This window comes from Phytophthora cinnamomi (genome assembly GCF_018691715.1).
Source record: "Phytophthora cinnamomi strain GKB4 chromosome Unknown Contig8, whole genome shotgun sequence".
NCBI classification, from domain to species: Eukaryota; Oomycota; class Peronosporomycetes; order Peronosporales; family Peronosporaceae; genus Phytophthora; species Phytophthora cinnamomi.
The window spans coordinates 1,001,011-1,023,958 of NW_027150941.1; the positions used below are offsets into that span (position 1 = coordinate 1,001,011).

At 58.5% G+C, this 22,948-nt stretch overlaps 11 protein-coding genes across 11 annotated transcripts; 6 read left to right on the forward strand and 5 right to left on the reverse strand.

Moving 5' to 3' along the window:
• Positions 1-1,282: 1,282 nt before the first annotated feature.
• IUM83_11762 (FYVE finger-containing protein) lies at positions 1,283-2,554 on the forward strand (the record flags this gene model as incomplete). Its single annotated transcript, XM_067936342.1, has 1 exon — positions 1,283-2,554. One exon carries the CDS (start codon positions 1,283-1,285, stop codon positions 2,552-2,554), a length of 1,272 nt encoding a protein of 423 aa, XP_067798526.1.
• IUM83_11763 (adenylosuccinate synthetase) lies at positions 2,551-3,543 on the reverse strand (the record flags this gene model as incomplete). The annotated part of the gene is made up of 1 exon (XM_067936343.1): positions 2,551-3,543. One exon carries the CDS (start codon positions 3,541-3,543, stop codon positions 2,551-2,553), a length of 993 nt encoding a protein of 330 aa, XP_067798525.1.
• Positions 3,544-3,844: 301 nt separating this feature from the next.
• On the forward strand, positions 3,845-5,005 carry IUM83_11764 (Glycoprotein-N-acetylgalactosamine 3-beta-galactosyltransferase 1; the record flags this gene model as incomplete). Its single annotated transcript, XM_067936344.1, has 1 exon — positions 3,845-5,005. The coding sequence occupies one exon, from the start codon at positions 3,845-3,847 to the stop codon at positions 5,003-5,005; it is 1,161 nt and encodes a 386-aa protein (XP_067798563.1).
• Positions 5,006-5,532: 527 nt separating this feature from the next.
• On the forward strand, positions 5,533-6,459 carry IUM83_11765 (Nitrate reductase; the record flags this gene model as incomplete). The annotated part of the gene is made up of 1 exon (XM_067936345.1): positions 5,533-6,459. One exon carries the CDS (start codon positions 5,533-5,535, stop codon positions 6,457-6,459), a length of 927 nt encoding a protein of 308 aa, XP_067798562.1.
• A 341-nt stretch (positions 6,460-6,800) lies between these two features.
• IUM83_11766 (ARP2/3 complex 20 kDa subunit) lies at positions 6,801-7,458 on the reverse strand (the record flags this gene model as incomplete). Its single annotated transcript, XM_067936346.1, has 3 exons — positions 6,801-7,188; positions 7,258-7,376; positions 7,456-7,458. The coding sequence occupies 3 exons, from the start codon at positions 7,456-7,458 to the stop codon at positions 6,801-6,803; spliced, it is 510 nt and encodes a 169-aa protein (XP_067798678.1).
• Positions 7,459-7,902: 444 nt separating this feature from the next.
• IUM83_11767 (putative oxidoreductase C2F3.05c) lies at positions 7,903-8,769 on the forward strand (the record flags this gene model as incomplete). Its single annotated transcript, XM_067936347.1, has 1 exon — positions 7,903-8,769. The coding sequence occupies one exon, from the start codon at positions 7,903-7,905 to the stop codon at positions 8,767-8,769; it is 867 nt and encodes a 288-aa protein (XP_067798564.1).
• A 127-nt stretch (positions 8,770-8,896) lies between these two features.
• Positions 8,897-10,135, reverse strand: IUM83_11768 (Pectate lyase; the record flags this gene model as incomplete). The annotated part of the gene is made up of 1 exon (XM_067936348.1): positions 8,897-10,135. One exon carries the CDS (start codon positions 10,133-10,135, stop codon positions 8,897-8,899), a length of 1,239 nt encoding a protein of 412 aa, XP_067798524.1.
• Positions 10,136-12,916: 2,781 nt separating this feature from the next.
• On the forward strand, positions 12,917-14,305 carry IUM83_11769 (histone PARylation factor 1; the record flags this gene model as incomplete). The annotated part of the gene is made up of 4 exons (XM_067936349.1): positions 12,917-13,154; positions 13,234-13,423; positions 13,513-14,017; positions 14,096-14,305. The coding sequence occupies 4 exons, from the start codon at positions 12,917-12,919 to the stop codon at positions 14,303-14,305; spliced, it is 1,143 nt and encodes a 380-aa protein (XP_067798561.1).
• A 392-nt stretch (positions 14,306-14,697) lies between these two features.
• IUM83_11770 (spermidine synthase) lies at positions 14,698-15,699 on the forward strand (the record flags this gene model as incomplete). Its single annotated transcript, XM_067936350.1, has 1 exon — positions 14,698-15,699. One exon carries the CDS (start codon positions 14,698-14,700, stop codon positions 15,697-15,699), a length of 1,002 nt encoding a protein of 333 aa, XP_067798686.1.
• Positions 15,700-16,027: 328 nt separating this feature from the next.
• On the reverse strand, positions 16,028-17,026 carry IUM83_11771 (translation elongation factor Ts; the record flags this gene model as incomplete). The annotated part of the gene is made up of 1 exon (XM_067936351.1): positions 16,028-17,026. The coding sequence occupies one exon, from the start codon at positions 17,024-17,026 to the stop codon at positions 16,028-16,030; it is 999 nt and encodes a 332-aa protein (XP_067798687.1).
• A 1,287-nt stretch (positions 17,027-18,313) lies between these two features.
• Positions 18,314-22,431, reverse strand: IUM83_11772 (P-type ATPase (P-ATPase) Superfamily; the record flags this gene model as incomplete). Its single annotated transcript, XM_067936352.1, has 3 exons — positions 18,314-19,154; positions 19,261-20,273; positions 20,335-22,431. The coding sequence occupies 3 exons, from the start codon at positions 22,429-22,431 to the stop codon at positions 18,314-18,316; spliced, it is 3,951 nt and encodes a 1,316-aa protein (XP_067798684.1).
• Between the last annotated feature and the right edge of the window lie 517 nt (positions 22,432-22,948).

Below are 22,948 nucleotides of genomic sequence, written 5' to 3' on the forward strand. Positions count from 1 at the left end.
AACAATATAGTGTCGACATACTCGTCCAATGACTCCTTGGCCACGTGCTCGCACACGAAGAGGTTGTAACTTTCGCGCACTGCGCCATACAGCTTCTGAACATTTGGGTGTCGGAGTCCAAACCAACGACCCGTTTGGTCGTCGAACGATTCTCCAGCTTTTGGGACAGGCACGAAGAGCTTAATCGCCACTGCGAACCAGAGCGGGGTGCACCCGAACACCTGCGGTTCATTCACACAGGCGCTGCCATGCTCAACGAGAAGCTTCGCAACCTTCAGCCGTCCTTCGGAGGCGGCAAACCGCATAGCAGTCGAACCTCCGGCGTCCTTTGCGTCGATGTCTGCGTCTTCCGGGAGGAACTTGACCACGTTGATATGGTCATGCCAGGTAGCGAGGATCAGAGGAGTCCACCCGTTCCGACTGGTTCACCCTCGCTCAACCAGCAACTTGGACATCTCGAGACGACCCTGCTTCGTCTCTGGCGTCGTCGTCGGCCCCATGCTCCAGCAAATTCTTGACGACGTCCAAGTGACACCTCCTTGCTAGCGAGATACAGCGGCGTCCAGACGCTCACGTCCGCTACGTTGAGCCTCGCAACGAGCAGCCGCAAGACATCCAGGTGCCCTTCACTCGCGGTGACCTCGCGGTGGTGGACCCTCCTCCATCTCGTGCGTCCACGTCAGCGCCACGCTGGATAAGATGCTTTATGAAGTCGAGATGGTCATTCCAGCTCGACACGATCAGCGGCGCCCACCCGTGCACCTCCGCCTCGTCCAGACACGAGTCCCCGTGCAGCAGCGCCCGCTGCAAACCGCAGCGCCGTCGACCTGCTCTTCTCCTTGGCGGCCACATCGGCCCCACTTCTCAGCAGCAGCTCCACCACGTCGGCGTGTCCGTGCCAAGCCCCCAGCATGAGCGGAGTCCACCCCTCTTGGTCATCAGCTGCATTCACATCTGCCGCCTCGTGTCGGCGACCACCTCGGCGTCTCTGACAAGCCCCAAACAAGCGCCTACACCTACAACACAATGCACACAGTCGGGAGGAAAAGCGCTTCTGGCTCCGCGGTCAAATGGCACCGTGGTGACTCATGCCAACGCTGTCAAACCTGACTGCACAAAGTCATTTCGACCACTTCGCGATCGCGACAACGATGACGATCCCCTCAGTCTCCACCACAGTACATGTCCTGCACGCGCATGACGGGCGGTTGGTTTCATAGAGCTATTCACGCTTCGAGGGGTTTCGGCATCGTGATCGGCGCCACGAGGAGATTGAGATCCGATGAACAACTCGCGAGACCACCCCGTGTTCAGGCGCTTGTCGCGCCAGCAGCTGGTCGTGCGGCGCCGCAGTCTCGGGCTGCAGCCGCTGGTGCTGGACCCGGCGTTCGCCAGCTCCCGCAAGACGCGGTGCAAGCACTGCGGCCGCCGCTTCAACCCGGTGTGGAAGAGCTACCTGTGCCACCTGTGCGGGCGCTGGGTCTGCGAGCCCTGCTCCAGCGTCGTGGAGCGGGAGAAGGAGCTGCTGCGCGTCCGGTTCGTGCGCTGCTGCGTCACGTGCACCAAGATGCTCAACAAGCTGCCGGAGCCCGACGTGCTGCTGCCGTACCTGGCGGTGCCCTACGTCACGGCGAGCTCGCACAGCCAGATCGGCCTGCACCTGGCCGACGCGCTGCGCACCAACAAGGACTTGCGGCCGTCGGTCTTGCAGCTATTGAACTGCCTCGGGCGGCCGCTTGGCACCAACACGCAGATCCTCGCCGACATCCGCGAAGAGGACTGGGCCGCGGCCAACGCGCTGGTCCCCACCAACGTCTCGCTCGAGCCTTCGGGTCGAACCAAGAGCGGGAGCCACCGACGGAGAGAGAAGCACCGCAACGGTGACAGCGGGGCCAAGCCCGGGAACCCCGAGTGGGTCCAATTCGTCGTCCAGCAGTGCTTCGAGGTGTCGCTGCCCGAGCTGTCGCTGGAAGAGTGCGTGGTCTCCGAAGCGGACGGCACTCGACGATACCCCATCTTCTACGACGAAGAGACCGACGTGCCTTTCGCCCCGACGTGCTCGAATGAAGCGGCTCGAGACGAGTGCATGACCAGATGCAATCTGCTGGGCCGCGGAATTGCCGAGCAGAAGGAGGTTCAGCTCATTTGCCACCTCGCTGCGAAGGAGTTCGACGCGCCCTGCGCCACTGTCACGGCGCTGCACGCCGACAAGCAGTACGCGCTGGCACCCGTCAACCGGTCGTCCATCTGCGTGAGCACCGAACGGGCCAAGAGCTTCTGCGCGCACGCGATGGTCTCGGGACTGCCATTTCTTGTGCGGAACACGATGCTCGATGTGCGGTTTCGGACTTTCGCCTGCGTCCGAGGTGACACTGAAGGCACCGCGAACCGTGTGCTATTCTACTTCGGGTTCCCCATCGTTGCAACGCACTCGGGCACCGTCATTGCGATGCTGTGCGTCATGGACTCGAAGCCCCGGAAGAGCATCACGACGATGCAGTACTCGGTGATGAAAAAGCTGACGGAAATCTTGTCTACGTTCTGGACGGGCTAGTTTTGAATGACCAGTGTATTTGACGAGCTAGACTCCGTTGCAGCTTGCTCTCTGTCCTTCTGCTGCTGCTTTTGTAGTTCCTCCTGGTAAATCATGAACGGTGTACGTGGCTTGGGCACAATCTTCGGGAAGCATGCCCGACCAAAGCACTCTTTGAAGCGCAGACCATTGGCCAAGTGGCTGCGTTTGAGGCGATCGCAATGGACGACATCACAGCACGCGTCGCAGAAGTATTTCGTCCCGCATTCAAGGCAGAGCACGCGTGCATCTCGCTTCGTGCCACGAGCTGCGCACTCGGAGCAGACTTGGGCTTCTGTAGGTGGTTTGACGTCGCGGTTGATGGGAAGCCTCATCGGAAGAACCTTCGCCAGCAGTTCCTGCCGCTTCTCCTTCTGCTCCCTCAGCTCCTTTTCCATTTGAGCGGTCTCCAGTGGGTGGCGCCATGTGCTGTGGTTTGTCTCCGCGTTCCAGTAGTACGCCGAGTATGGCGGCTCGTCCAGGTAGCATCGCTGCCAGCCCTCGCGCAACAGTGCTGCATCTTCTTCTGCAATCGTTGGATCCGGTGCCTCCGTCCCCAGCGCGAACAGCGTCGTAAGAAGCTGGTCGGGATCACCGACATTCAGCAAATTGCAGGCGCTAACCACGAGATCTTCACGCTGGTCAACAAAATGCTGTTGCTGTCGGAGCCACGCCATGCTTGCATCTGCGACCTCGTACCAACTCTCATGGTAGTCCACGAGGTGTGTCGCGCAATACACCAGCACCAGCACACTTGTCCAGATCAGGTTGGATAGATCGTCCTTCGGGGTAGTCACGATTAAAAAGCGCTGGTAGGGCACCGATAGACACTTTGACAGCGCTTTCGACGGCGGCCAGTTCTGGTTTGTCCGGAAGCTTCGGCAAATCACATCCACTGCTTTTTCAGGTGTAACCGGGCCATAATGGGGTGTCCCCGAGTCGCTAGCTTTCTTGGAGGCTCCTCCACGCATGGTATGCACTGCAGTCTTTCCTGACAATAATTGTCTGTCTCCAAGACCTGCGCATTTTTGGCATCGAACGGGGAGTTACGCATTGTCTCCACCACGTGTCGGTTTAGTGCCATTGCAGTCCCCATTGACCATGCACGCCCCAGGGCCAGACCACCCGGTATTCACTCGGCTCACTCGGGCGCAATTGGTTGCTCGACGGCGGCACATTGGGCTTCAGACACTCGTCTTCGATGTATCGGACGGCAAAGCATCAAGCAAGCTCCCGTCGACACAAGTAAAGTTCTGTTCGTACTGCCGTCGCATGTTCACCACCGTCTGGAAGGCCTACCTGTGCCATGTTTGTGGCCATTGGGTTTGCGAGCCATGCTCGCGCGTGATGGAACGCGAGCGAGAAGAGCAAGTCATCCGCTACATTCGTTGCTGCGAGAGCTGCTCGCCGCTCTTGAACAAGTGGACACCCAATCTCGACGAAATCGTTGCCTTCACGTTCTGCCCATGGGTGGTCCAGTCGAGTGTGAGTCCGTTGGGGGTGAACTTAGCTGACACTCTGCGCTCGCAACCGGAACGCCGCAAAGCAGCTTTGTCGTTGCTCCGCCACCTGGGCAAGGAGGTCGATACCATAGCGGGGGTTCTGCTGGAAGACATCAGCGAGAACGAGTGGGCGGCCACGGTCTCGTCATCGAGCGCCCCGCCTGACACTGTAGCCGACCAGCGTTCCAACTCGATACTGATCCGAGGCGCGCAGCACTTCGTGCAGCAGTGTCTGGACGTGCGGATCCCTGAGATCCCGCTGGAAAAGTGCCTGCTGGCTGAAGAGGACGGTCGTCGCAGCTACCCGCTCACGTACGAGTCGTCCACGCAGGTTCCGCTGGTGCCGAACCCCCCGCTTGAGACGGAGCGTGTCGAGTGGATCAAGCGCTACAAGCTGCACGAGCCGGAGCTCACGGTGTCCGAGGAGGTGGAGCTGATCTGCGAGCTGGTGGCCAAGGAGATGGAGTCGGACATCGGCGTGGCCACGGCGGTGCTTGGCGACCGGCAGTGGTTCATCCCGCCCATGCGCCACGACAGCGGCGCGCTGCTGGTGAACGAGCGCAAGCAGTCCTTCTCGTCGCACGCGCTGCTGTCCGGGCGGAAGCCGCTGCTGGTGCGCAACGCGCAGCTCGACGTGCGCTTCCGCAACTACAAGGTGGCCACGGCCAAGAACAGCCTCTCCTTCTTCTTCGGCGTGCCCGTGCTGGCGGGCGACGGCGTCGTCGTGGCCACGCTCTGCGCGCTCGACAGCAAGCCGCGCCGCAGCGTCACCACCATGCAGTACTCGGTCATGCTGGCGCTGGCCAAGGTGCTGGCCGCGGTCTGGCGCGAGGCGCTCGACGCGCCCGGCAGCGACGACGTCCCGCGGGAGCTCCAGGACGCGCCCTGGACGCTGCGGCTGCGCTCCCCCCGAGGCAGCGCCAGCGACTGACCCGCAGCGGTCGGGGGGTGCAGCCGCCGCCCAGCATGTACTTGGGGCCAGGCCGTCCTCCTGCGCTGGACGCCTGCCCGTCTGCGACTAGCGAGGCGAAGCGGCGCGGGCTCCGGCCGAGCGCGCGCCTCGGCCCAATGGGGCCGCCTCAAGCCACGCGTTCACGACAGCACATCCGCACGAGATTCCGCGGGTCTGGCGAAGCCTTCAGACGCCACTCAGCGGTAGCTGCACATAGCGTCGAGGCCGCCGCTCTGGAGCAAGGCGCCGTGGCCACGCCTGGGCGTCACGAGCTCCACGAGATTCGGCGCATTCCGGGGGTTCAGACAATGATGCAAACACGGGCGAGGGGACCACGTCACTCGCAGACCACTTGGCGTTTGTATGGCGCGCGGCTATGCGCGCGTGCGACGTTGTTTCTTTGCGAGGACGACTCGTGTGCGGCACACCAATCTCAGCACTGCCGGAACCGCCACGCTCGCTCATTGAGCCTTTGGCCGCGTCACAGCCCCACCCTCTCGGCCAGAATGGACGCCGCAGTGATGAGCGTCGCCCCCGCGGCGGGCGCAAAGGACAGCCTGCTGTCGAAGACGACGGCCGGCGAGCGCGCGGCAGAGACGGCACGCGGCGCCTTCTGCGCGCCATTCCGAGCCGCGCCGGCCAAGCCGCAGCCGCTGGAGCCGCAGGTCTCCGCGCCTCCCATGGGCGCGTGCTACCCCAAGTGCATGGGCGCGGGCGAGGACCCGCAGCTGCTGCCGGGCGTGCAGGCCAAGCGGCCCGTGGGCGCCGACGCGTCGTCGTACGAGGCGGCGCTGGCCAGCAAGATGCAGACCTTCGACCTGGAGGAGCTCGGGCTGGCCGCGGCCCCGCAGCTCTCGCACTCGCACTCGCACTCGCAGCCGCCCAAGAGCATCGTCGTGGACTACGAGGACAGCGACGGAGAGCACCCGGAGCCGCGCGGCCAGGCCGCCGCCGCCTGCGCGCCCAGCGCCTGCGGCCCGTTGACAGGCGGCGTGGCGGCCGTTGACTCGAGTAACGGCCGCCTGGCGCGTCGACGCTCGCGCGGCAAGAGCGTCATCTTCGACCAGGAGGCCAAGGCGACCGAGCCCGCGTCGCCCGCCACGACCGACTCGGACGCGGAGGAGGGCGCGGCCGAGGCGCGCTGCTCCAAGGTGCACAAGCTCTGCATGTGCGAGCTGAAGCTGCACCGCTCGCTCGAGTCGTGCTGGCTCGTGTCCAGCGGCCAGGTGTACGACGTGACGGGCCTCGTGACGGCGCACCCGGGCGGCGTGCGGTCCATCCTGCGCAAGGCCGGCGGCCCGGACTGCGCCAGGGACATGAAGTTCCACACCAAGAACGCGCGCAAGATGATGGAGAAGTGCTTCATCGGCAAGCTGCAGCCGTGCGGCGACGACGTCGACTGCTCCGGCGACGCCACCTGTAGCATTATGTAGGCGGCCGCGCCCGAGACAACCCAAGTAGACCTAGATGTATGAGGAGGCAAGCGCGGCCCGGCAAGACCAAGACGCCGGTCGCGCCGCCTTCTGTCCTGTATATTTTATCAGCGGCGGCGGCGGCCGAGACATCAGCGATAGCAGGCGCGACGGAGAACCACATTTTTTTTATTTACTCCTCGAGGAGGCCTCAAGAGACTCAATCCATCGTTCTCTCCTCTCGCTTCTGTTGCAGCGTTTCCCGCGATGCAAAATCGCAGCAGTGACTACGTAGTAGAAGTACTACGTAGTTATCGTCTAGCGAACGGCAGCAGCAGCTCTGGTCAGCGTGGCCGCCGCGCTCAGGTGAACTGCTTCATGAACTCGGTGGCGACGATGCGGCCGCGCGCGTTGAGCGAGATCTTCATCTCGCTGATCTCCTTGTCGATGTCCTCCATGAAGGTGATGATGAAGTCGATGAGCTTGTGCTTGTACATGTTCTCGAGGTGCTGGTGCACCACGAGGAAGCTCATGTCGTAGCCCTCCACGGGCACCCGCCGCATGATGATGAACTGCTCGGCGCGCTGCATGAGGAAGCGGTTGAACTTGTGGCTCAGGATGGTCTCGATCTCGTCCGCCTTCTTGATGCAGATGCTCACGCGCGTCGAGTTGATGGACGGCTCGATCAGGCACTTCTCCTGCTCGTTGCGGCAGATCAGCACGGGGTTCAGCAGCAGCTCCTTGCTCATCCTAGCAGCAACGACAGCGTCAGCACTCTACAGCAACCAGTCGCCCTGCGTGGCCCCCCTAGCGACGTACTGCAGCTCCACCTCCGGCTTGTTGTGGCGCTCCACCGTCTGCGACGGGAAGTTGCGCAGACACAGCGCCGAGTCCAGCGAGCTGCGGATGGCGCTGAGGTACGGGGCGAGCGTGTTGGCCTGCGAGAGCGACAAGCAGCACGAGAGGGGTGAGAGGCAGAGGCAGGCAGGGGGATCAATGCGCAGGGAGGACGCGCACCATGGCGGATTCGTTGCTTCGTTCTCGGCTATTGCTTGATCTGACTATGAGGGAGCGATGATCGAATTGAGACAAAGCGCGGCGCTTCTCCGGACGCAGCGACGGGAGGCGTAATCTTTCCGTTCGGATGCCTTGGACCCACTATGCTGCGAGTTGTGGGGCACCTGAACCACTTCAAGCTGAAGGCAACTTCACACCGAGTCTGCCGATACGACACTCGCAGGTACTCTGATGCACTTTACTGTTGGCAACCGATTTGTACATCGTCATCTTCAGTGCATCGTCATCTTCAGCGCCCTCGTCAGCATTTCGTCAGTGTCCACCGTAATCCGCCTCATATTACGATGTGGTCTGGCGGCGAGCACTTGACTCTGCCCCGTTCATTCTGCAAAACTCCAGCAGCAGCTCAAGCACCTCCAGCAACCACCACTGCAGTAGCCGCAAGAGATGAGTGCCTTCGCCCAGTCCAAACCTCTGCCCAGCGGCCACACAATCCCGAGCCTGGCACTGGGCGTGTTCCAGAGCGGCGCTGGGCCTGAGACTTACAACGCCGTGCTGACGGCGCTCAAGCTCGGCTACCGCCACATCGACACGGCCTCGGGCTACGAGAACGAGAGCGACGTGGGCAGAGCCGTCCGCGACTCGGGCATCCCGCGCCAGGAGGTCTTCGTCACCACCAAGTACTTCGAGGTCTCGTGGGTCCCGTGGTCGACCACGGCCAAGCAGCCGTGGAGCTACCAGCGGGTCGTCGACGCAGTTCGTGAGAGCGACCGCAAGCTTGGCCTCGGGTACATCGACCTCTACTTGCTGCACGCTCCATGCGACAGCGCCACCCGCGCTGAGGCGTGGAGAGCTCTCGAGGACATGCAGGCCGAGGGGCTCGTGCGCGACATTGGCGTCTCCAATTTCGGCGAAGAGCAACTGCTCAAGCTGTCCGAGACCTGGCGTGTCAAGCCGGCAGTGAACCAGGTCGAGTTGCACCCGTGGCTCGCTCGCCCCGACACCGTCAAGTTCTGCGTGGACCAAGGGATTGTCATGGAGGCGTACTCTCCGCTGGTGCGGGGTGAAAAAATGGATGATCCTGTCGTCTCGGAGATTGCAAGGGAGTTGACCGTCTCGCCGGCGCAGGTGCTGATCGCGTGGAGCCTGGCAAAGGGCTTTGTTGCGCTGCCGAAGTCGGTCAAGGAAGCGCGCATCAAGGAAAACCTGGAATCCGCGAAGCTGAAGCTGTCGGCGGCCGACATGAAGAAACTGAACAGCCTTGACGCTTACTACGTGACGGCATGGGACCCGATTAAGGAGCACGAGGTCTAAAGCGTTTGTCGCTGGCGTGGTCGAGCCAAGAAGAGAAAGTAGAAGCTCTAGTTTTTGTGTTAGCGCTGGTCTACCCTTTCTAGTCAACTCATACACAAACGTTATGGCAAGTTTGCCGCTTCGCACTTCAAGCTTCGTTCAGCTCACCCACGCCAAAGTTGCTGGCCGCCAACTCCAGCTCCTTAGCCTGCTTCGGGGAGAAGTCAGCAATCGCCGAGTGGGACTTCATCTCCGCGAGAGCAATGGTGCCGTTGCGCGTTCCAAAGGCACCGCTGTCCGCCAGCACGTTCTCTTCGCAGAGGCGGCCCAGAGTGGCGGTGCACTCGTCTTCTGAGGACTGCAGGGGTGCGTAGAGAGAACCATCGACCATTCCAGGGACGTCCGGGTCGTCTCCGTCGTACAGCGGCTTGGTCGTGTTAAAGAAGTAGTTTCCTTCGGCTAGAACGTAACCATTGGTGCCGATCTCCATCGAGTGGTAGGAGTTGTCCTTGTAGTAGTTGTTGGCAATGTGCGTGACAACACTGATGTCAGAGATACCGCCAACCTTCGGGAGGCGACCTGACAAATAGTGGATGTAGTTGTTGATCATGCTGATCCCCGTGTACTTGCCATAGAAGAGGAAGCTCCAGTAGTGGTGTCCGTCGCACGTCTTGGAGAACTCGGTGTGTCCGTCAAAATCCGAGTTGCTGATGGTCATGCTAGACACACCAGCCTTGTCAACAGCGATGAATTGGCGTCCGACGCGCGAAATCTTGATGTGATCGAGCCAAATGTGCTCCAGGGGCACCGTGCCGTCGCTGAGACCCTGCATGGTGATAGCGTCGCCACCCCACACGAGGTGTGCGTTGATTTCGGTTATGTGAATGTTCTGGACGATGATGTTGTGGCCGTTCAGCGCCAAACCTTTGCCCATGATCACTCCGTTGTTGCCGATGCCACGGATGGTTTTGTTGCCCCTGACGTTCAGGCGGTTGAACGGGGCGTTGTCGTAGGTGACTGTGACGCTGGTGCCATTCGTGCATCCGCCCGTGTTGCTCATGCCGCCGTCCTGGAGGATCACGTCCTGGCTTTTGAAGCCATTGTTGAGCGCAATGCACCTGCGCATGTAGTCCGGGCGACAACCCTCGGCAGTCGTATTGCCCTCCAACCCGCGGAAGTCGAAGGTTTTCGTCAAGATAACCACCCGCGGCGCCGGGTCTCTCAAGTAGGCGACCAGCTCTTTCGTAGTATTCGGATAGACAGGAGCAACGTCGCCACCGCCAGTGGTTCCGGTGGCCATACCAATAGGGGATCCGATCGTGACGGCGTGTGCGGAGGGCGCGACGAAAGCCAAGGCTGCGGCGACAAGGAGCTGGAGTCGACCCATCGTGGACAGATTGACGAAGCCCGCGACGGTGGCTAACTGTAAAGTCGGCTGAGTGCTGCAGACGGAAAATCCGGAAATGAAAACGAAGGTTAGGCTCGTGTGCAGGAGTCATCCACGATGATTCTATGCTCATGGTCATGACTGAATTGTTATCGCCATATGCTATCCGGCAAAAAGGAACTCTAGCGTGCAAGTCCTTGCAGCAAGGTGGTTGTTGCCGACCTCCTTAATGAATTCCCATCCGAAAGCCGCATCTTGAAGCTGCGCCCAAAGCATCTGCAGGTGTAACCGTACTTGTCACCCGCTTCGCAACGTTGTTGGGAATCGCTGCAGCCGAGCGCCACAAACGAGTGCCTCATGCCGCGCGACTTCAGCTTCACCATGCTTACATCCTCGGCGCTTTGCCGCAGTCTGGTTTTGACTCCATGCAATAATGAGTCAGTTCCTCCTCCGACAGATCACTACACGCATGCTTAACGGAGTAAAATGACGACAGCTTCAATCATCCTTCGTGCTGTGTCCTCCCTCGACAGGGCAACACAAAACCCAATGTGTGCCTTCTCTTGTATGCTTTTGGTACGTGTAGCCTCACTCATGCGGCCATCGTCGCCGTCAGGCGAGTAATACATGTAGCAGCATGATGCGTCTCTATTGGTGTTTTAGTCGAGATACTATTGTGAAAAGCACTCAGAATGTCTAATCGGATAGTAAATCGGCTGATTTAGTGCCTTATTTAGAGACGGTAACCCTTATTTATTTCGACCCATCCCATATTTAGAATTGGATACCCCTAATTATAATCGGTCTTATGCAGCATCGCGTCAAAGCTATTTTAGAGTCGGAATCGATTTGGTCTCTAAATAGGCTGATATGTCAGCTCCAACCTCGGCATTCCGAGGAAGTCCGCACAAATAAATCCACCGAGCAAGCGGCTACACAAACACTAGCCAAGATAAGATATGCATGGCACACCATACGCGTAGTGCAGCACCACAGCTCTCCATCGAAATTCTGCGGCATACATCGTGCCTCCGCTGTCTCTCTCCCTCACCACTCTGTTCTGACAAGATGGCTTTAGAGCCCAGTTCCTATCTCCTATTTAAGCCGACTTACTCAGATTAGTACCCACATTAACATCCTATTCAGTACAAATTACCACGTATCGTTTTTGCTCACAGCCCTGATTTACAGAGCTATACGGAGTGACAAAATCACCGGTTTTCACAATAACATCATTTCGTCTCTATTGGTGTTTTAGTCGAAATACTAACGTGCACAACAAATAATTCCTAGCATTTAGTGGAAATCCTAGAATTTGTACCAGTAAAATAAAACTCCCAACTAAATACCCAGTTTGGTACTCAAGTTGCAGTAAATGTAAAGGTCCGGCTGTGAATTGACGTTCCTGAACAAAGCCGTGCTTCATCCGGAACAGCTCTAGATTTTAATTTGCGGACCGGATAGCATGCAGTAATAGGTAGATTCTTGCTGCAGTACTGCTCTCATCTTTTATTTAATAACAGGAAATAGGTGGTTTAATTGCTGCTTCCACATGTCCTACTGCCCTAATCGGATCTAGTACAGTAATACGAGATAATACAGACTGCGTTGCAATACTAAATGGGAAGTTCACCTTCACTTTTTACTAAATGTAGTCAGAGCACTGCTTGAAACTGACACTGTATTACTAGATAAGACTGACCATGTTGCGTGTCACATGCATATGGGTCTGCACAAGGAACTATGTCAATAATACGGACATGTTGGCTCGCGCGGACCGTACGATGCACCAAAATTGTCCGGGTTATTCGTCAGACAATTTTATTCTACACCCAAAATCGTTGCACCTTCGACACATAAGTCGCACGTTTTGATCGAGAAATATTGGCAATCCATGAATTTTGAGAGATTGACCTCAAGTAGTGTATGCTGTAAAGTTTCGTGCTACCAAAAGCAGTCAAGGTTTAGTTCAATCCACTCGTTTTGCTTGATCATGGCATGCATCCTCTTATTTTCATTTTATTTCCGCGGATGATGCCGTTCGCGCTCAGGGTGCACTCTTTAGCGAGTTTCTCTATCCTCCGTACCAGCATCTACGGCGGTATAATATTTTTTTCCGTTTTGGTGGAGTATAGTCTCCATTTACAGAGCTACAGCTATAATTTACCTGACACTGCCAGATTGGAACTCATGTTGCGCAGCTTTGCTACGCTGGCCATCGGTTCTCCCAAATTCATCAAGTAAAACATCCACAGCCTCAACGATAAAAGTGTCGCTTCCTGTGACCGCCGAATTTGAGCGTCGTACCACGTGTTCTCTGTTGGAGTAATGGACCTCGCAAAGGAATTCGGACGGAGGAGGACAGTATGTTTGCGACATGTAGGAATGTAGGAGTAAGAGCGTATAGAAGTCAAATCTGATGTCGGGAGCTTTATAAAAGCAGAACTCCATCTGGATGTTGCTCGAGAAGAGAAAAAATCCGACGGATGTCAGTTGAGTAGACCAATAAATCATTTGTAACAGGTATTTTATTTCAAGAGAATGGGTCAATATAGCTGGATAATATGTGAAACAAATAGGCTATTCAAGATAACAGGCATTAAACACGGACCGCTCATGTACACCACAGATCATATTCAACAGGATATGTGACAAACCAATATTGGCGCCTCGCCTATGGACTCTGGATAAAATCCAGAAAATCCAGAGAATTGACAAAGCTTTTTGAAGCCATCTGCCAATTTGTGCTTTGGTCCCGTGTGGACCATAACCAGTCTCGTAATGCGCCGCTCGAGTCCCAGGCTGCGCGGCCGCGAGGAGGTGGAGGCCACCGATGGCGACGCCCCCACCGCGGCCAAGCGCCACAAGCCCGACCCGAGTGCAGCGCTACCCGCAGTGCAGGTGGCGACAACGGAGCAGTGGGGCGCGTTCCTGCTGGCCAAGTACTTCTTGAACGTCCCCGGAGAGTTCTACACCGTCTTCGCGTTGGCGACGGAGCTGCGACCCGACAGTCCGTGCGGTGCGTGGCATCAGTGCAGGGGCGTACTGAGTGGCAGTGCAAGTTGAAGCGTGATGGGTGCTTTGGCTTTATGGTGCAGAGGCGTTCGTGGACACACTGGAGATCCGGCTGTGCGGCCCATTCGACCTGCTGGCGGCGGCCGCCAAGAAGGAGGTTGCGGTGGACAAGCCCCTGCACCTGCACGGTCGCTTCTTCTGCGACCCCCCAGAGGTGGCGGCTGTCATGGCCGACACGTCCAGTGACGTGACGCGTCACTGGGGATACTTCAGGTAACGCTGCGCAATCGTAGCGTGCCTGCTGCTGGTGGTAAATTGACCACCGACTCGCTGACTGCACAACATATTGTTGCGTGCCACAGGGATTCCCCCGACCAAGTTCCAGAGTACGTCGTTTGCGCGGAGAGCAGCCGTGAGTGCAAGTTCGACATTGTCGGGGGAAGTTTGTTCCAGGTCCTGGAGAGCGCGTTGGAGAAGCGTCGGTCGACTCTCGGGGCTGAGAAAGCTACCGCGCTACTTCAGACGATCACAGCTCGTCGCGGCGAGAAGGCTCGTTCTAGGGGACAATCAGAGTCGGCGCTTCGAGCGAAGAGGGCGAAGGAGAGCGTGGCGACATCACTGCACCAGCTTGGCATCGTGGTCCCCGTGGACTCGAAGACAAAGACGGGCTACCGCGAGCTTCCCACCACAGGGCGCGATCTTGCCGACCTGCTGTACCAAGTGGAAAAGGACGTGGACAAAAAGTCGTCGTCGCGCAAGAGGCTCAGCGAGTTGGTAACTCGGGCGACGATTGCTAGCGACGAGTGCGACTTCGGAACCGGTCTGTTACTTGGACTGGACGTGTTCACCGCTGGTTCGTGTCTAGAGGTGCGTCGTTAATGGTGGTGTATCGTGGATATTGTGTTGTAAAATCTCACTCTCATGTGCGTTTGTATATCCTTACAGAAGGAGGCCCTGCAGCTTCTTCGCGTTGCCTACATGCTGTTACGCCGCGCCAACTTCTACAAAATTGCATCTGGCCACTGCAAGCACCGCGATCGCGACGACGCCGGTATGAGCATCCAGTCTATCGCCACCTCCGACTGCGACACATCGGATAAGCAGCCCAAAGTAACTACGGTGGAGCTACCCCCGTCTCTTTTTGGCTCCAAGTGAAAGCTACACAGGGCTTGCCACTGACATGTAAACCGTGCAGCAGGTGTCATTTGATAATCCATCACTAATATTCCACCGAAGCAAATACAGTATACTGTCTCCCGTCTACTCTCTAGTTGTCTTCCTGTCAATAGGAAAACAAGAAGAGGTCTTACCTCTTAGCACCTCTCTTCAACAAGTACCTCACATGTACAAGTGCGGTCATTTCAGCACGTAATGGCCACTATTAACTTGACTAAAGTATCGGTTGGATTGCTCATCATGCGCATATGATAGTCTCATTCGCCTCTCGGACCCCTAATCCCGCAGTGGTTGGCTGCCGATGCGTGTCAACTCGAGCTCAAGTCATTCCTGGCCATTCTAGCATTCGCACCTCGATAGTAGCAAGAAGCATGGCCGAGCCGCAGCAGCAGAAGAAGGAGGCGATCGCCACCGAGCAGGCCGAGCTGGCCCCGATGGAGAAGTCGTTCTGGTACAAGGAGGCGCTGACCGAGGACCTGTACCTGTCGGCCGCGCTCAAGACCGTGACGTTCGAGGCCAAGTCCAAGTTCCAGACCATGCAGATCATCGAGACGCACTCGTTCGGCAAGACGCTCGTGCTGGACGGCAAGACGCAGTCGGCCAAGAACGACGAGGCCATCTACCACGAGACGCTCGTGCACCCGGCCCTGCTGGCACACCCCAACCCCAAGACCGTCTACATCGGCGGCGGCGGCGAGTTCGCCACGGCGCGCGAGGTGCTCAAGCACAAGTCGGTCGAGAAGGTCGTGATGGTGGACATCGACGAGCTCGTGTGCAACATGTGCCGCAAGGAGATGCCCGAGTGGAACGACGGCGCCTTCGAGGACCCGCGCCTCGAGGTGCACTACACGGACGCGCACGCCTTCCTCAAGCAGTACGACGGCACGTTCGACGTCATCATCATGGACATCGCCGACCCCATCGAGGCCGGCCCGGGCTACGTGCTGTACACCGAGGAGTTCTACAAGTACGCGCTCACCAAGCTCAACAAGGGCGGCTTCATGGTCACCCAGTCGGGCCCCGGTGCCGTGTACAACTGGGACGAGTGCTTCTCGTCCATCCACTGCACGCTCAAGACCAACTTCAACACGGTCGCGGCCTACACGGTGGACATCCCGTCCTTCGGCTGCATCTGGGCCTTCAACATGGCCACCAACGTCGAGGACGGCGACGGCGTGGCCGCCGTGACCGCTATTCGCGAGCGCAGCATCGCCGTCACCGACGAGCTCATCAAGTCGCGCATCAGCAAGCCGCTCAAGTTCCTCGACGGTGTCAGCCACATGGGCCTCTTTGGCCTGCCCAAGATCGTGCGCGAGGCCCTCGAGAACGAGACGCGCGTCATCACGGTGGACAACCCCGTCTTCATGTACTAAAGCCTCCGTGCTGACTCTGTAAATGCCATTCTACACACAAACTCTCATCCGTCTCCAGCCTGTGTGCAAACGACATCCTAGAGCTGCATATTTCAACGAAGCCTAATACATGTACCAACATGCAAATGTCCATGTATCACTTCGCGTTGGGCTTGAACGTCCACGACAAACACGAGCAGGTAAGGTTGAAGGAAGTGCAGTTCACTGCTTTTGTTTCTACTACCTGTCCGCCGTCACTGCGTTATGCAGTTCTCGGCTTGGCTGCTCTACTGCTGACGAACTGAGGTCCGAAGCTCGCCGACTCGTCTAAATCATGCAGGCACTCCAGTTAGGCCTCCTCCTCCTTGCCCTCGCCGACCTCGAAGCGCTCGTAGGCGGCCACAGTCACGTCCACGCCCAGCTTCTTGGCCTGCTCGGCCACGAAGGCGCCGACCTTGGGGTTGCCCTCCTCAATGAAGTGGTCCTGCTCCAGCAGCGTGAACTCGCCGAAGAACTTGTTGAGGCGGCCCTCCGTCATCTTGGCCACGATGTGCGCGGGCTTGCCCGAGTCCTTGACCTGGTCGGCCAGGAACGCGCGCTCCTTCTCGACCAGCGCCTCGGGCACGGTCTCGCGCGACAGGAAGCGCGGCTTGGCGGCCACGATGTGCATGGCCAGACGGTGGCCGAGCTCCCTGACGCCGGCCACCTGCTCGGCCGAGGCCGACTTGGACGGGAACTGCAGCGCCACGAGCGCGCCGGCGCGGCCCAGGCCGGGGGCGGCCACGTTGTGCAGGTAGCTGCAGATGGTGCCCTCCTCGAGCTGGAACTGCACGGCGCGGTTGGCCACGACGTTCTCGCCCACGACGCCCACCAGCTCGGGCACCTTGTCGGCCACGGCGGCGCCCTCCACCTGCACGAGGGCCAGCTTGTCCGTGGGCAGCTGCGTGACCAGCTCGGCGGCGGCCGCGGGCTGGGCCAGCGCGCCAGCCACGCTGCTGACGAGCGCCTGGAACTTGTCGTTCATGGCCACGAAGTCCGTCTCACTGTTGACCTCCACCATGGCCGCGGCCAGGCCGCCGTCGGCCACCTGCACGCCCACGAGGCCCTCGGCCGTGTGGCGGCCGGCCTTCTTGCTGGCCGACGCGATGCCCTTCTTGCGCAGCCACTCGAAGGCGGCCGGGAAGTCGCCGCCCGTGGCCACCAGCGCGGCGCGCACGTCCTTGAGCGGCGCCTGCGACTCGGCGCGCAGCTTCTTCACGGCCTCGATGTCCGGCTTGTACGTGCTCAGGCGGCGGGCCAGGCGCAGCGGCGCGGGGCGCGCGCAGCGAGTCAGAGACGCGAAGACCATGGCGGCGGGTGGCGCGGAGAGGCCTTGCCTTTCAATTGTGGGCCGCACAACGAGTTTAGGCGTCCTAAACTAGGTCTGTACATATTTTGCCACCAATTTAAATTTAGGAATCTAAAACGATTTTAGAAAATTCAAGAATCGATACCTCGTCGAATCGAATTGTCCGAAATTAGCACCGAAACTAGCGTAAGGGCAAATGGCTCGGTTTCGGAATTTGATAGTAGTCAAGACCCGAACCGGCGCCAGAAATTAAAAATTAGCAAATGGCTCGGTTTCGAAACTCGAAATATAATTCCAGAAAATCAGAAATCCGAAATTAGGCCGGAAACAACCCATCCTGCAAGAACGCATACCCAGTCTGCCAAACAGGCGGACACAAGATCGCGCCATAGATCTTTCTGGATCCGGAAGAAACTGTTTTGTATACTTTCGCCCATATACAAGTTTGTGCGTAGTGAATTTCGTTTCTGGGTAGCAGATTTGGCCCATGCACTTGCAAACTTCGACTGCTCACCGCCGCGCGAGCAGCCTCCGCAGGCGAGGCAACAGCGGCAAGCGGGGGAGGAGCACAGGCCCGGCGAGGTAGCGTCCGCAGCGGTGCGACGCTTGCAGCATCGTCGAGCACGCCCATGTCCACGAACGAGCCAACAGTGACGTGTCAGCGGCAACACGAGCTGGAATTGTCGCTTGCAAGCGCTTCCATCGTGCCGCTTTGTGTCTGCACCAGTAACTCGGAATCGAGTGGAAGCTCGCACCGCCCGGGTAGTGCACACACATGATCAGGCGGACCAAGCTATCCTCACGCCTCGTTCATGTTAGCCTGGACAAGCCGCGCAACGACATTGCATGAAGCATGACATTTCAAAGAAGAGCATTCTTCCTTAAAAAAAGCATAATTCAACAAAGAGAGAGGCTCTCGTTAAGATTTTTTCTTTTACGTAAGTTCTCTTACGTAATTTTTTTTGTTTAACAAAGAGCCTCTATTTAGCGAGGATTCGAACGGTAAGCCGCGCCTGTGGTACCGTGTAACATGGTCATCCAGACGCTGAAGCCCGTACTCTAATCGCAAACTCGTGTTTTGCGACGCTATCGGTTGGTTTGGTACCATTGTGAGTGAAACACGAAGTACGCGCGTGTGGACTTCAACCAAGCTTCAATGCACACAACAAACACATACTCTAGTATGGTGCCTACAGATCGTATAAAATAGGATTCAATTTTTTTTACCAACTGCGCTGCCTCTTGCTGCGACACAATCCAGCACAAGTAACCCCACCCGGTGTAGCCTTACTTCTTCATCGGGATCAAGTCCGTGTGGTACTTGTTGCGGAAGTACGAGCGCACCGGGCCGAGAACCACGACGTACTCGAACAGGATGCAGGTGAAAACGTTGCCCAGAATCATACCAAGGTACTTGAGGCGGAAGCTCGTGGGCATCGGAATGTCGGGGAGTCCCACAACGTTCGTGCTGCTCGAGATGCGGAACCGGTCCGTGACAATACTGGGCTCACCAAGCAGCAGGTAGAGATCTAGCGCCGTGACTGCAGCAATGAAAGCCAGGAGCAGGTAGTTCTTCCAAATCGGTTGGCGGTACTGCGAGCCGAAGCTGAAGACCCAAGCGGCAATGTGCTGCTGGAAGATAACAGCGAAGAAGAGCACCGTAGCTAAATGGTTGTCAGACATCAGCCACCATTTGGCCACATCCACGTTGTCGGGGGAGAACGGGCAGTACCAGACTTCACTTGAGAGCATGTGGATACTGCAAGCCAGATAAATGACGTTGATGGCCTCCTGTCCTAGGACGGAGATAAGCGTCGTGGGGCCAATCAGGCTGGACGTCGGTCGCATGTCCTTCAGTTCACCCAAAGGCTTCGACAGAGTGATCACATAGGAGCAGCCCACCAGCATGAAGCCCTCAACCAAGATCCAGCACCACTGCGACAGGTTGATCGCGTGGTAGTACATGAACATCCGCAGCACGGAACCGATGAGGCCGTACATGACGAGAAACTTCACCGACGCGAAAGAGGTCGCCAAACTGCATCGACCCTCGCGACACAAGTCCACCACCGACTGAATCGTCTTTTCCCTGCTCGTGAACGGCGACACCACCGAAGCCTCCGCGTCACTGAGAGCGACACCGGCGTGCGCGAAACGCAGCGCCCCGCAGTCGTTGCCGCCGTCGCCGCACATGCCCGTCACCGCCCCCCGTCTCCATGTGCAGCTTGACGCACTCCACCTTTCCGTCGGGCGTCATGCGGCTGAAGATGCGGATGTTGAGCAGCAGGCCCTTGATCTCGCCCATGGCCACCAGGTAGTCGAACGCCACTCCCGTGACGGCCAGCTCCACGTCCTCGCCGTGCGCGACCAGGTGCTTGACCCCGGGCAGGTCGTACTCCTCCTCCGAGTCCACGTCGCGCCACACGAGCTTCTTCGCCTCCTTCGTCGACACCATCTCGCCCAGGATCACGCGCGAGCTCGAGGCCACCATGCCGCTCTTGCGCGCAATGTAGCAGCCGCACATGGCGTTGTCGCCCGTGATCATGACGGTGCGGATGTCGCCTCCCTTGAGCTTGGCGATGGCGTCGGCCGTGTCGTCCTTGAGCTCGTTGCGGAACAGGATGAGCCCCAGCAGCGACAGGTTCTCGTCCACGGCCTCACGGTTGTCGGCGAACGCCACCACTTGCTCGTGCGTCCAGTCGCTCGGCAGCTCGCGGAACGACAGACCCAGCACGTAGCACCCGTCCTTGGCGAGGCGGTCGGCCACGCTCTTGTAGTCGCCGGGCACGCTGGCCGCCGAGCTCAGCTGCTGCATGCGCTCGTACGAGCCCTTGCAGAACACGTAGTACTTGCCGCTCTTGCGGTTGCGCACCACCACGCTCATGGACATGCGGTGGTGGTCGAAGTCGTAGCGCTTGACGAACTCCAGCTCGAGTCCGGTCTCCACGTTCGACTTGACGTACGGCTGCTCGCCCTCCTTCTCCACCAGCTCCCAGCCCGTCGCCGTGAACATGCGCACCTCCACCTCGTTGCCCACGAGTCGGTCCTCCAGTGAGCCCACCGAGTGGCACGTCGACAGTGCGTACAGCAGCTCTTCGGACGACGGCGCGTCCTTGACGTCGTTCACGATCGGGGTGAACCGCGTGTCCTTGACGGGCTGCACGCCGAGGAAGTCGAGGCCTTGCTTGGTCAGCGTCCCCGTCTTGTCGAAGCAGAAAATGCGCACCTTGCCGCAGAGCGTGATCCGCTGGACGTTGAGAGAAGACGCCCTGCTTCTCGAGGCGCTGCGAAGCGTTCACTTGGCCAACCGTGATGACAACGGGTAGCAGCGGACTGATCACGCACGAAAGCACGAAAATCGCATAGCAGAAAGCAGCGTAGCGGTTGCTCAGCTTACCGTTGCTCAGCAGGAAGTTGATGACAAGGATGCACGCGATGACAGCGTAGATCAGCAGAAGCGAGATCAGCACCTTGAGGTGTTCGTTATACTTGAAGCGCATCGGGATCGGGAACAGGATCGACTGGATCAGCTGGCCCTTGGTCGTGTGGGCTCCCGTCGTCTGCACGATGGCCAGAATCTCCTCGTTGCGACCCGAGGACAGCACGCGCGTGCCGGCGGACAGCGTGTGCTTCTTGCTGCCCTTCTCGGGGTCGTACACCTCCGTGCTGCGCTCGGGGATCGGGAACTTCTGCACAGGCATCGACTCACCCGTCAGCATCGACTCGTCACACACCGTCGTGCCCTTCACGATGGCCATATCGCACGGCACCACCCAGTTCTCCGACACCTCCACGAGATCACCCGGAGCGATGTCGGGCGAAGACAACTCGCGCCACTCGCCGTCGCGGAACACCGTCACGTCCGTGCGGTAGCGGGTCATTTGCACGATGGACGACTGGATCTGTCGCTGAGTGTAGATGTTCACCACGGCAGCACCCAGTACCACGACCGTCATGACGATACCCATGTTCCAGTACGTGAAATAGTACCAGACGTAGTAGCACATGATCTGGTAGATGTAGAACAGTGTGAAGAACTCTTGCGCCATGGACATCGGCAGCGACGGCATCTCGACGTCAACCGAGTTGCTGCCCACCGTGTTGATGCGGTGCTTGGCCTCCGAGTCCGACAGGCCGCTAGACTCCTGCAGCATGTCGTTATACGTGCGGCCGAGTGCCACAGCGCCAGGCACGAAGCGCTGCTCTGTCTCCTCGTACACGTATCGCAAGTGCTGGAACTCCACGATACGCAGTCCGTCTACTTCAACCACCGGGACCGTGGTGCGGTAGCCGCTGATCTTGCCCTTGGACGCAAAGAAGCTTTCGATCTTGGCCACGAAGTCCGACACGCCCGAGCGATCGGCGAGCAGAACCTCGGTGTCGTCACGCTTGAGCATGTAGACGTACTGGCACCCGTCGAGCGGCACGCGGAGGCGGAAGAAGTTGAAGATTCGGTCTTGCATCGAAAAGATGACCACAAACCAAATGGCAGTGATGACCCAGACGATGATGAATACGAGGGCGTTGTCTTCGGTAACGTCGAAGAGCGGGGGATCGAAGTTGCCGTAGTAGTCGGCGATGACGATGATAAGGAGCACGTTCAGCCCGAGAGATGCCACAACGACGCAACCAAACACGAAGGAGCCCAAGCGCGAGTCGGAGAAGCCGGTCTGTAGAATTCCTTCGGCAGCCTCGATCTGCATGCGAGTATCCGAGGCGCGTACACTGGTGTGGCGACCGTGTGCATTGCCCGCGACAGCTCTCGACGGCGTCTGAGGTGTCGCGATCAGCTTCTTGTTCATCTCGTTCACCGACTGGTTGGCATTCTGCTTGAGGCTCTTGAAGGCCGTCCAGCTTCCAAGAATGATAAAGAACGCCAAGTACAGCAGGTAGATGATCACCAACGGAGTCTCCGTGAAGGTGGTGAACCGAGGAGTTGACGTCGTAGATGTGGACGTGCAGGTGTCCTTCAGGTTTGTGTCGACGGTGCCATCTCGCAACATGAGGCTGTAGCAGTTGGCACCCACGGGAAACGAGGCGTTGTTGTTGCGCACATTGGCGGCGTACGTCCAGAACACGGTGCTGTCCTGCGAGTCCGCAGCCAGCGACGAGTTCGAGTCGGCGCACTGCAACTGCTCCGTTAGCTCTCCCGTCTGCGTGTTGGCCACAGCTTGCACCCGACACACCGTGCTGGGCTCGTCGTAGTAGAACTCTTGCGTGTTCGGGTGGTACATGGTGTACGGGTAGTTGACTTGGCGCTGCTTGTTCCAGCCGTCCACGTAGTAGGACTCGTAGCCGCCGCCTGACGGCTGGTTGTACCTGGTGTAGAGCACCTTGGTGGTCTCCGAGTACTCGCAGCAGTAGTATTGCGGGCTGTGTCGGACCGGGCAGGCGGCGAAGTCCATTTGGTTGGCGGCAGCAGCGCGCACTTGCGTGGGTGCCAGCGTGGCTAGAGCCAGCGTTGGCAGGAGCGCGGAACCCCAGCGAGGCATGTTTGATGGGGATCGGGTTGGTCAGATGCGGTCAGCCACTTGAGGTGTGAGTGACAGGAGGAAGGTTTGATGTGAGCGCGCCGGTGCGAATTGCTGAATGAATCGGCTTTTATCTGAGGCGACAGCGAGATGGTTGCGCCTCCTGCGGCTTCGGCTGCGGCGAGCTCATGGGCGAACTCATCGGGACTACAACCTAACCCAGCTGTCGCGCGGCACCACCGTCTCTGAACACGCCTCTTGTTAATCAGAAAAGACAAGCCAGGGTTTCGCTGCTTGACTTCGTTGTCGTGAATAAGGGCTCTGCGATGAATAACGCAAGACACGATTAGCTTCCGAGTTGAGCGACTGCACTCCGGCGCTGCAAGTTTGAATAGCTAAACACTGCGTGATAGCTTCATTGCAGCAGCGAGAAGACGGATGCCGGCATCTC